This window comes from Hyposmocoma kahamanoa, unplaced genomic scaffold (assembly GCF_003589595.1).
Source record: "Hyposmocoma kahamanoa isolate Upper Pololo Valley unplaced genomic scaffold, ASM358959v1 202, whole genome shotgun sequence".
In the NCBI taxonomy this organism is placed as follows: Eukaryota; Metazoa; Arthropoda; class Insecta; order Lepidoptera; family Cosmopterigidae; genus Hyposmocoma; species Hyposmocoma kahamanoa.
The window spans coordinates 8,826,780-8,839,950 of record NW_020653726.1 but is presented as its reverse complement, the minus strand read 5'-3'; the positions used below and the strand labels follow the sequence as shown (position 1 = coordinate 8,839,950).

General features: G+C 35.6%; 1 protein-coding gene across 1 annotated transcript in view; it reads left to right on the top strand.

Moving 5' to 3' along the window:
- Positions 1 to 5,444, top strand: part of LOC113226928 — a 41,755-nt gene extending 36,311 nt beyond the window's left edge. Inside the window, exons 10-12 of the mRNA XM_026459736.1 lie at positions 2,165 to 2,307; positions 4,002 to 4,223; positions 4,787 to 5,444. Coding sequence (XP_026315521.1) covers positions 2,165 to 2,307; positions 4,002 to 4,223; positions 4,787 to 4,868 — 447 coding nt within the window. The 3' untranslated portion in view covers positions 4,869 to 5,444. The remainder of the gene's footprint in view (positions 1 to 2,164; positions 2,308 to 4,001; positions 4,224 to 4,786) is intronic.
- Positions 5,445 to 13,171: the final 7,727 nt, after the last annotated feature.

The following is a 13,171-nucleotide window of genomic DNA, read 5'->3' as shown; positions in this document are numbered from 1 at the left end:
TTATTTCTCTCGTGAGTTTGGGTGTAATTTGTGGTTGTCTATGTGTGTGTCCATGGCACCCGCGACACAGGGGTTTCCCTAGTGCGGGGCTATGTTGAGTGTGTGCGTTATTATTATTATTATTATATGTATATATATATCTGAAGGAGTAGGATCCGGAGCAATTCACTAGTCTGTAAGTCGATTAGACGATTCGATCTCTAAGACGATTTTTTATAAGACAAGAAAATAATTTCATCGATTCTGATAGGAGGGAAATTATAATATAACAATTAAAAAGTCATTAAAAAAATTATAGGTTAGAAAACTATACCAGAAATAGCGGTACAGATATTTTTTTTGGTAAATAATAAAGATTCCGAAAAACAAATGAAATTGCAGCGACCAGGGGACCTACCACAATCTCTTAAAACAAAATTACATTGACTTTCGTCTCATAACGCGCTTAAATTAAGCTTATTGTAATGTTGAAACTATGTTGTTGTTTGTTGATATGTTTTATTGACAGCTTTGTAACTATTCATTCACTCAATTCGTACTATGACGTGACTTTAACATTGAAGTAATATTGCTGTTATGTCAAATTTAGCAATCTTAAAAATAGTTACACGGATGCAATCGAAACAATATTATTTTCAGTTTTGTTGTGTTAGTATTGATTTGTAATGATTAAAAGTTAAGTTGAACTTATTTATTTATTTATATTTCTTCAATATTTTGTTTATTTTTTGTTTAATAGCCCATATGAAATAATTTCTCGTTAAATAAAAACACGCGATATTTATTTTGTAAAATCATGACAGCGCCGTCTATATGCTTTTTGGCGAAACTAACAGTTGACACTAGACTATAATTCCGAATTCACAACAACGTGACTATCAAGACCCAGCTTGTTATGTTTATTTTTCTTTATGAAAATGCGGAATAATATATTGAAAGCAAGGTAATTTTAATAGATTTTATTATTACATATTTTTAATTTTTTTAGCAGTCAAAATTCTCTGAATGTAAATAACATTAAGTACTTAAATATTATACTACGATATGACGATTCGGAACTTCAAAAAAGAAAGAGAGGGCATTATATAGTCCACATATCGTTATCTCTTTCCTATTTTTAGTAAGGATTAGACAACGTTGGGAAATCATTCGTTCTTTCAATCACTTTTGCAATAATACATTACTTGGTTGACAGGTTCGTCATGGTACGAATATGAGTAATATTATAAAAAGCTTACTTTAATAATTATAACAAACTAGTGAAGTAATTTCACAAAAATAATTGAATATCAATTCAATAAAAATTTAATTAAGCTTACTTTAAGCTTACATTGAAATAAGATTTTTTTGGAAAGGTTATGGTAGGCCCCCTGTGGCTAACTATAATAATAACTTAACTGCGTGCGTTAAAATGAGTAACTGAATTGAAAAATAAACACAGAATATATCGACAAAATTCACCATATTTAGCAAAAAATATTATAAAAAAGAGCTTGTTAAAATTACAATACTAAACTATTTATCTGATAGAATTTGTTGTGAATATGAAAGGAATAAAATAAATAAAAATGTAAAAAAAACTGTACATAATCTTCCTCCAAAATCACACTAACTAGCTCAATCTTAACCAAAATAACTAAGTACTGCTGTTCGGCCCGCGACGCGACGGCGTCACTTCACGCGAGCTTCGAACGCCATCTTGACATTTTTTGATTGAGCTATATATATGAACATAGAAGTCTTTCTACATATAAACGAATACGATGGATAGAGGTTGATTACAAATAAATTTGATATTTCTTAGGAGTCCCTATGTTGTCACTAATTCATAATAAATGTAACCAGCTTCGCTTTTAAATTTATAAATAGGTGATTTACGATAAAAATGGCAAACAATGCTTTTTGATAAAATATAAATTTAGTAGCATTTCTTCAGCAAGATTCTTCGGAAATTTCAATATTTCATTCAGTTGTCTCCGTATTTTTATTTGCATAAAAGTTTTCGGTAGCTTAATAAATAACGCAAACACATAGATATTACTTTTCGGAGCTTTAATGTATATTTTCTCTTTTAAATTAGAGGAAAGGACTCTCCTCCTAAAACACTTGGCAAATTGACAGCTTCCATCATTAGAGAGTTTAACATATTGTACAATACCTGCAGGTCCTGGAGTGGTTACAAGAAGACTTCAGTCGGTATTACGAGCAGAATCGCGCGCCATATATGATGCCGTTCCACACCAACTGGTTCCAGATCAAAGCACTCGAGCGCGGATTGCACAAGTTCCTTCATTGGGCTGCTAGTCAGTAAGTGTGAATTATAAATCTACACAGGTATAAAAGCGTCTTTCAAGGCTCACCGCTTATTCCAATCTTAGGCTATATTCAATATCTACTAATTCACATTCCAAATAGGAAATGGCGTTTTCGACAGGTTGCCATTTAGTCCAATCTTAGAATATATTCAATATCTACCAGTTACCTTCCAAAATAAAAATAAATAAATAATAAATCTATGGCTCTAGTGAAAAGTGGTACAAATAAAAAAGCCAACTTTACAAGGAAACACGAAAAGCACTTAACGCTTAATACCATATTAAGATTTAACATTTTCGCGTATCCTTGTAAAGTTGGCCTTTTTGACTTGTACCCTTTTTCACTAGAGCCACAGAAATAAATATTAGATAACATTACATACCTTGCTTTGATCCTACAGTAAGTAGTTAAAGCACTTGTGTTATGGAAATCGGAAACAACGACAGTGCCAACAACACCGGAGACGATACATTTTTAGTAGCAGTAGAGCTCCTTGTGATAGAGTTCGTCCAGGGAAGTACTGCCACTTTAACTATTTCTGCCGCCAAGCAGTAATGTCGGCATTACTGTGTTCCGGTTTCGAAGGGTAAGAAGGGTGCTGGTGATATTACAGGCACATGAGACTTGTCCACTGGTGTTTCAGGGTGATGGGCGCAGTGGTAGTGCCCCTCGATCTTTGCGATTTAAAGCTCTGAGTGGTCATGCAACTGTTATGGACAGGCGTGTAGCTTATCATCAAGCGCACGACTTGTTCGTCCCGTCACTTGATATTATAAAAAAAGAAACAGAAAGTTAGAAGCTTTCTTCATTGACCCGGTCGGGGGTCGAACCCGGGACCTTAGAGATCGCGACATCACCATAAAAACCGGTGCGTAAGCCGCTCGATCGCGGTCATTATCGGCGAACAAAAAAGAAACCGGCGGATTCCTAGAATCGCCTCTTATGGCCAATCTATATTCAGTCCCTTCCAGGCACCTTCCAAGATAGAAAACAGCGTTTCTAGGGTCGCTTCTTAGTCCGTCTTAGGCTGTACTCAATCCCTGCCACTTACACCTTCCAAGATAAAAAAAACGGTGTCTTCCGCGACTCGTAACTGAGTCCAATTTTAAGTTATATCCAATCCCTAACAGCTATATTTATCAACATAACAGAGTTGTAGTGGTTTATAAGGGAAAACATCGGAAATAACACGAGCTCTAGTTCTTCTTCATGAGATTCTATACAACTTGTATAGGGAAACATAGGTTTTTTTTTACTTTAAATGTTTTTGATTTCGGTTTATGTTTTTTTATAATACTAAGCGACAAGACGAACAATTGTGTGCCCGATGGAAAGCGACATGCCTGTCCTTAACAGTTGCAGTGCTATTGAGAGCTTTAAATCGCAAAGATCTGAGGGGCACTACCACTGCGTTCGACATCCTGAGACATAAGTTCACAAGTCCCATGTGCCTGTATTTGACCAGCACCCTTACCCTTCCAAACCGGAACGCAGTAATGTTCACATTACTGTTTGGCGGCAGAAATAAGGTGGCAGTACGTCGCCTGGACGAACTCTTTTACAAGGAGCTCCACTGCTACAGTACCTATATATTTTATGTATATATCTTCTGTGTTCTACGTTCTAAGTATACTCGTATTGACATTTGATGTATTAACTAATACAATGTTATTTACACATTATAGAAAAGATGTATGGTTCGTGACTGTAACACAAGCACTGACCTGGATGACAGACCCAAAACCAGCCAAAGTGTTACTAAATTTTGAACCTTGGCGCTGTGACAAGAAGGATCTCCCTCCAGCGCCTTGCAATCTTCCCAACAAATGCGCACTTTCCTTCAAACATCCCGAAAAGAACATCACCGATACGCGGTATATGGAGACTTGCAGCGAATGCCCTAACCAGTAAGTGTTTGTCGCTTGCTTGGATTGTTATGAACAGTATTGTAACCAGAATTTAAGTTTCTAGTATTTTCCTTAACCAGCCTTTTTCAACAAATTCGGAACTTTAATTTGTGACGCGTTCTACTGACACAAGTGTATCCTTAACGTTTTTGGTATTAAAACAAAAATTATAAGCTTTTTTAATGGTGGCTTTAGGATGCTGCGGTTTCAAAATAAATCATTATAAAAGCCGTGTGTCTCTAACAATTGTACGTAGATGCATAGCGGGAACTGTATAGGAACTATACATGTCAGGGCGCCAAATCTTTATGCAGAATTATTTACTTTTAAAAGTAAAACAATGTGTCCACGTGGCAAAATATCCCATTTAAAATAATTAATGTACTGTATATTGAAATAAACACCTTCGCTGTGCAGCGCGTATTAATTAAGCATACTATGTACAGTTCCTCCAAAGACTCTCGAGTGTACTCTTTCGAAGAATAACGCGAAAAACATAGAGATAAAGCTTATAACACAAGACGTTACCATGTAAGTGACAATAAATATGTACTTAATTTCAGATATCCTTGGTTAGGAGACTCAGGTGGCACGGGTATTCCTGGAAAGGACAACTACATACCTGATAATCTTAAGAGAAAATAGTTGTGTAGAACTTATACTTCTCTTCGTAATTTATCCAGCACATCATATCATTATTGTAATAATAATACATTAATAGAACACTCTTTTTAGGTTCATTTTACATAGTTGCGCAATGGAATTAGAAGCGAATTCTTCAAACAAAATAGTACATAGCATGACCTTTGTGTCAATTGTGTGACATAGAAACCAGATACGAATTTTCTCGAACGAACGAACTCCATGTCTGCTAATTTGAAATCATCTCAGCTATGTGTCGACAGAGTGTCAATGGCGGATTTAAAAGTTAACAGTAACCGCTTGTCAGGGGCTAGCCATCGTCAAGCTATTGCAATTTTTTGGTACTCCGCTCTTCAATGGCGAGTCGAGCGCACGTCGATGCTATAGTCTACAAATACATATACAGGGTGTATATTTGAGAAGGGGCAGCAACGCCAGCCACCTTAATCGTTTTAGTTACAGGAAAACGGTTCTAGAAGACTATCCATGAGTTTTGAAGATATTTTGATTGGCATTCACAGATTTTGGAAAAATGGTACAGTCAGCAAGATAAAAGGCAATTTTTACAAAACTTTTTTTTTATGTCATTCGATCCGGTCTCTGTTAAGGATCAATAGTCTCTATGGGACCAACTGAGGTAAGAGTACTCGAAATGTCAGAAATCGCAAAAACTTTTTACCATACCTTTTGTAGGGACACATTTAGTAATCAGTTATTCTAGGTAGTTAAGGAAACTAACAAATTGACAACGGGATAAAAAATTGAGATTATGTTATAGTAATTTCCATGGTAGGTTTAGTAAGGCAACATCGATCATTAATGATTGAATGAATGAGTGCCATCACTGCCATTCAACTGACACTCTATTGACACTCAACTGCCGCTTCAAGGGGATTTTAGCAGACTAACAAATTTTATCATAATTGCAATATAATCTCGGTAGAGTCTCATAGTAATTACAATGACCCATGTTTGAAGAAAGTTAAAAGCTTTGGGGCCCTGTTGGGGCCCTGTTTTTTCTCTCGTATCTAGTTTGTACTTTAAACTAGTGACATAAAGTTCATTATGCTATAGTTACTCGCTTCTATTCCAATAATGTAATATGAGCCTTAAATACATTAGACAAATTTTGAATTGATTTCAGATTACAAATCATTCTTAGAAATTAAATACGAAGCATAATATGGGCACTTTCAAATCAGACGCTTAAAGAAGCGCTGTAGTGGCGTTACTGTGGTACCATAGTCACGCGTACATTTTACTTCACTAAGACACGATATTTTCATAGAATTGCGGTTGCGGCAACCGGCGCCAATGTCCGACTGTCGCAACCGGCGTCAGTGTCGATTTCATATCAATTGTATGAAAATATAATATTCGCTTCTAGTTCCCGTTGCTTGTACCCAATACAAGGCACACATTTGTTCGCCGCCTAATTATGACTGCCAGGAAAAGTGGCGAGTGCATGTCACGACAATGGCGCTGCGACTGTGCTTCTAAATATTATACGAAAATTAGTAATGGCACGCAAAATAGGCGCCTTGACGTCGAGTTGCGGACACCAGCCCGTTACACCAAGTACCAAGTACCAAGTAGTAATGGCACGACAGCTGCGCTACAGATACGCCGTTACAGCGCTTTTATAAGCGTCTAATTTGAGTCTTAGCACCTAAGCCAATTAGTGTTTGTCTATATATTGATGTTCTGTGTAAATTATGGCTTTTGTATATATTGAATAACTTACATAATAGTTATTAAGAGACGGTGACTAGTCGTCGCAAGGTATATTTGATCATTGTGTCATAGTTGTAAGATTTTTGTTACAAATAAATAAAATTACACATAAAAATGGAGAATTTATGAGTTTGGTGAATTCTTTATTACACTTTGTCTTGTTACGACGTTTTGAAGGGATAAAGAACTACAAAATTAAAGTAGTGTGTATTATTTATATAATTGTAACTTTTTTTTATTAAAAAAACCGGCCTTAAGAGTTTGATTAATCGTTTTCGTTGTGCATCTTTTTGCCATTATCCAATAAACCGGATTCATCTCTTAAGTAGCTACCCTTAGAGGTTGAATATTTTTTAAAAGTCGAATGGGATCATTACTGGAGTACCCCCTTTTCAACAAAATAGAATCACGGGTTGACGGTGAAGCCACCATTTGTGCCAGTGAAACAATGTTATTATACCAATTTTAATTGTCAAAGTGTAATAGGCCCGTTTTGACAGCTAAGAATGAGGATAGAATGTAACTTTGAATGAAATCGACAAAACAACAAACAAATAACTGAACATATTGCGCTTAAAGAGAAAATTTTCAATTTCATTGCTACATTATATTACAATACAGAACGCATTTCAAGTATTATTTTCGTGTGATTTCGAAAATAAAAACCAATGTTGAATTACTATCTTATATCTTTTATCCTATATCTTTTTAATGTATAAATATTAGTCTTGTAACCAAATTGATCGTTGAATTCGCCAACTTAATTCAATTCCACGTAATTTACTTAAATATAATTTAATGTAACAAATAAAAAGTGCTGTCTGGGAACGAAGTTAACAAAATGGGAAGGATCCATACATCTGCAAGATGACAAGAGACGTAGCTCCACGAGGAGCCGTCACGCGATTCCTTTTGAGAAATGAGAACCGTACCTATAGGATAGCAATGTCAGTGCCAAACACTTTAACAAAGCACCACATACATTGAGTTGGTTGATGAATACAGGATCTGCTGGATCACGGTGGCTCCTTTATTAAACTTTAAATGTTTGAATAAATGTAAATTGTTCTAACTACAATTTAAAACTAATCTAAATGATCACAAACTCATTTATAATCGATTCCTCCTGAGAAACGAATAATTTGGTTAACGATTTGTAGCAGCCCTAGTTTTGTTGCGTTGACAGCTGTCAAAACGGGCCTATTAGATTGTGACGACTATTAAAAGACACACTACACCGGCCCGATGTTGCCACGAGATTATTTTAACCAATGAAAAGATCGGTGTTTTACTCATAATACATTGTTTCACATACTGAATACAGCTATGCAATAAGTTAAAAAAAATAATTATGATCGTTTGGGATATTGTAGTACAAGTAGACAATGGCGTACTATCGTGAAACTTGGCGACTTCTGCTACTTCTAGTGAAATTCAAGAAGAAACTACAATACAAATACAAACTAGTTAGGTACTCTAGAACCTCAACAACATCGTCTCGTGTGACAGGCGTTGTGATTATGCTGACCTTCTTCTTCGTCATCCCACCTTCGTCATCCCATCTTTATATTACCCTGTTTACTGGCTCTTACTCACATACTTTTAGAATTTTTAATCATACTCAAATTCCCTTTTTCTTGACTATTTTTACGTTTATTCGTTCCGTCGTTACTTCCATCAAAATTCTCAAAACGAGAGGATGTGCCCATAAATCACCCTCATTTAATTCCAAACTTCACATCATTTACTTAAGTTTAGGCTACAACATGATGTTCTTTAGTTACAGAAAAGTGAAATATTGCCGTTGTTTAACTGTATTTGTTGTACAGACAAGACCATTAAAATAATATACAAAAGGAAAAAAAATGATAAGCAAAAGTGGTTAATTCTCTCAAAACTGCAAGTAAATAGGGGTTAAAGTCTGAAATTAACGTCTGAATATAGTGAAATGAAATAAAATCTTTCAAGCGTCAAAAACGTTTATGAAATTTTAAAACGTTTGAACGCCTACGGATACTTGTGAATAAAATTCGTATAGGTAATTAATTGTAAGCTCGCGTCATCTATACCGAACCTTTAGTAGTAAAAGCTTAAATATTTTTTTTATGAGCCTACTGTTATTTAAATTAACGTAAAATTACAATTGTATAATTAATATAAACAAAATTCAACTTTAGCCTTATTTATTTGTTATGAGTTCTGGCGTCGCACAACGCAAACGATCGAAACATTAACGACGTGTAGAGTCGATACAATGAAACGTACTATGCATTTTTGATTTGCTCGATTCCACAGTAAAAATGTTAACCTTACGAACAAGTCTCGAGGACAATTAGAGCTTAAGAGAATAATGGCGCTTAACGTATTTTTGTTGAAACCGATCCATAGTATCCGAAGTACAAGGGGCAAAGCGATTGGATTTAGCGCTGTCTTAATGAAGCGACTCAGACTTGAATCTGTTTTAGACTATATCGTTACGTGTAATGAAAAATTGATTGTTTATGATAATCGCAAACGATCAACACATTAGATGACCTTTGGCGAAAACCCAAATAGTATAAAAAAGAAATTGCTGTTAACTGTTTTGTGGTTCAGCCGCGGAGCAATTCACCATAGCTTTGTACAATTAAGTACAACCATGAAAGTCGATCGCTATTATAAAGATATACGGTCGATGACGGCAAACTCGTAATAAAACAATCATGATTAATAATAACGCCAGAGTACAAGTGCCTAACAAATTATCTTCACCTTACAGGAGCTTTGACGATGAAATTTGAGGTTCTTCGCCCCATCTATATTCAACTGACTTGACCCCGACCGGCCACCATTTTTTCCTCAATTTAGATAATAATCTACGACGAAAACAATTTAGTTCCCTTGAAAGAGTCGTAAATGACTTCCAAGACTTTCTGAGCTCCCAATCCCCGCTATTATATAGGAATAAATTAGCTTCCGAGAAGGTGGCAGAAGTGTGTTGATATTGTAAGGTACTATTTCATATGGCAGTAAAATAATAGCCACGGTCTTGACGTGGAAACTCCAAATAATTATATTTTGTTTACGTGCAAATAATGCAGACGGCGGTGAAGGTCTGACTAGCGGAGCACAATTTCAAACTATGATCCTAAAATACCATGGGTGCATTATTTGATTAAATAAATAAATAAATTTTAGATACCATCACATACGTTGCTCTGATCCCAAAGTAAGTAACTACAGTAACTAAAGCACTTGTGTTTTTGAAATCGGGTACAACAACGGAACCACAGTTACCCTGACCCGAGACTATTATAAAAAAGTAAATTTTCACATTGACCCGCCTGGGAATCGAACTCCGACCGAACCGGTGTGCAAGCCACTTGATGACGGAGGTCGTCAATAAAAAAATAATTATTTTCCAAAATATTTTTTTTTTGTTTTTTGAATATAGAAAAGCAATTTCAGCAATTGCTGGAATACAGCATAGAGTTCTTCAAAAGGGATTTGGTAGGGTCCTAAAGGGTTGGTAACGCGCTCGTGACGCCCCTGGTGTTGCAGGTTCGTAGACGACAGTGACTGCTTTTCATCTGGCGGGCCGTGTGCTTGTTTGCTGCCTACATAATATAAAAAAATCGTAGTTTAATCTCCATTATAGAGTGCTAATTGCGAGTCAGACGTTTACGACCGAATAAACCATCAATTAACGTTGTATCAGAAATTAGATAGAAACCTTCTCAGTAAACGAAATCTGATACGCTATACTGGTACTAAAAAGATAGACTGGGTGTAAAACTTATGTTGAATTCAGAAGTGCTTCATTTTCATGGAGAGGAAGTTTTTGCTCGAATGCTGAAACCTCAACAGAAATTCTTAACAATGAGAGCCAATTATCAAACTATTGTTACAGTACTGGAGAACTAAGTGGGAGTTCCTAAAAATACTGCATACATATTTTATATCTCCGACATTTCGCGTCTGAGACGCAGACCGGCGAGATTTAATTTGAGATTGTGCCGAGAATGGCTACCGGGGAACTTTCTCCATATTCACATGCATTAGCCGCCATTACACAGATTTGTTGTTACGCTACCTACATGTGAAGATAGCTTCCACTTCATTTGCTTTCTATCTGCTCGCTGCTATCTTGCAAGAATCAATTTTATTGAACAAAGTTGTGGTAATGGCTGAAATTAAGGAATCATGTTCACAAAGTATATGTTAGACACTACTTACGTATACTTTGTGAACATGATTCCTAATATTATTTATATTCCTAATTTCACTAAATTATAATGCTATATTGTAAAGCAAGATCAGATATTTAACTGTAGTGTTTATAATTGTTTGTGAGTTTAAGAGTATAAGATTATCGTATTGTATTGTATTGTATTTCTATCCCATAGTTCACGTATCTTTGATTAAGGTTGTAAATACAACAACTAAAAGTTTCCCAATTGATATAGATTTCCGTTTCAGCAAAAACGTATCCGTGATCCAAATAAACCAGTAAACAGGTATAGCACACGGAATGGGATTACCGCCGGGACAAGCGTCCAATTTGCAGGACGTTTCATCCATCGCGCTCACCGCTAGAATTACAAAACGATGAACATTTAGTTGCGTGTGCCACTAATATTCCAATCCTGTAGCCAATTTGGATCTGGTGTTGTTTTGGAAGTAATAATTTTAATCTGTGATATCTGCAGTGCATGCACGATGTATACATACAGTCAAGCAATTAGTCATCTATAGGCTTAGATATCCGTATGCAAACATTGCACAACCTTAGTCAAATTACTCACAGGTGAGGTAACCGCAATTTAGGTCGAACGCTCTGATATGTACCTAGACATAAGGATATACTATGTTCTTATAGGTGAAACTGTAATATGCAATGTTCTCCGACCGGTAATGAGGTCCGGACAGGCCTTCCTGGTGAGTGCCACATTACAGAGCCTTCAAAGCATGCAGAGCGCTTCATAAAATATAATAAGACTATTACCACAAGATGAAAACGGGTCAACCGTGTAGCAGTTGCAAAACATAACAGAGGCGGTGTAATATCGCGTACGTACTTATCCTATATAATGCTGATGAAACAACAAGCTTTTAAGATGAAATGCACAAAATTTTAGGGTAGGTAGGTTTATCAGGAATAAGAAAGATATAATAATAATATGATATCAAATAAAACTAAGAGATATGTTCCTTGTTAAAAAAAATGTTTTTCTAAGTTGTCTATTTTTTGCGTGGTTACGTCATTTTTATGTTGTTATCGAAATTGACTGAATGATGCACTTGAGAATTGGTGTTATACGTGAAAATACTGCCACCAAAACTGGTAAAACTTCCATCTTGCTCATTCGCCGTTACACGGATTTATTTTTTATATTAAACGACGGCGTTTCAATTAAAATTGATCCGCAGTTAATTAACGAATATAAAACAAAATGATAGACAAAATAATACTGTGTAATAGGATTACTGTCGTAACAATATTGCCAGTCCTCGACTTTATTAAGTTGGCTCCGGCAACAGCTTAATAGCTATCGATCCGAATAAGTCCGCTCATTATTTTATCTTATCAGCGTAGGTACGAGATAAAAGAGAGTTATTCATGTGGACGACGTTTTATGTCGTCAGAATAGGGAAATAACGAAGTCATAAATGGGAGTTGGACGATAAACAAGCTGTAGTCTCGGAGATAAGAGTCTGTTCTGCAAAGTGATGTAACTGCAGAGCGTGGATAAGAGAACCTGCTTTGCATAGTGCACACGTTGAATGTAGAAATGAGTGGTCCCAGAAATTAGATCACACGTTTCAGTTACTTGAAAGGAGTGAAAAATTTAGAAACTTATTTTTAGGTTTTAAGGTTCTAAGACTTCTTTAAAGTGACTGTTACTTTTCGAAGATTAAGTATGAATTTTTATTTTTATTAAACATGCTATTACAAAACCTGTAATTTTTTTTCCTGTTTTTGCCGTTTTTTTGAATTCCTTTGGCAGAAAGTCCGCCATTTGTACTTCAGTGTATTGTGCAATAAAGTTTAAATAAATTAAACATCATCTATAGAATAAAAACATGTGTTTATACTACCATGATGTTCATCTATTTTTTGTGAATGAGTACACTATTTTATTATTATTGATACAAAGATCAAACAAACGCAAAGTGAATTCCTTCGATACGACTGGGCACGAACCAGTTTAATGATTAATGTTGCAAAACTATGCATAAGTCTACAAATTTCTAATAATTTCTAGAAATGAAACAAGAAATAAAATCTTTCAGAATGACGTGCTAGTATAGGTACCGTAACTAAATTAATCAGGATATTATTTCATTCAATTTCGTGCTGCTCATAAAGATTGCACAACACAAGCATTCTCGGAGAAGTCTACACCATGATACTGTTTTTCTTCTGAATTTTAAATAGTCTGCTGAGCGTAGGTACTAGGTGAGCAGCGTCGCTTGAATAGAACAAGTTTCAAGTGAACACGTTTAGAGACGTCAAAAGAGCGACTTCAAAGACTCCGTCGTACCGAGCCTGTAAACCCTTGGAGAAAATATTGTCACTGAAATATCCACTG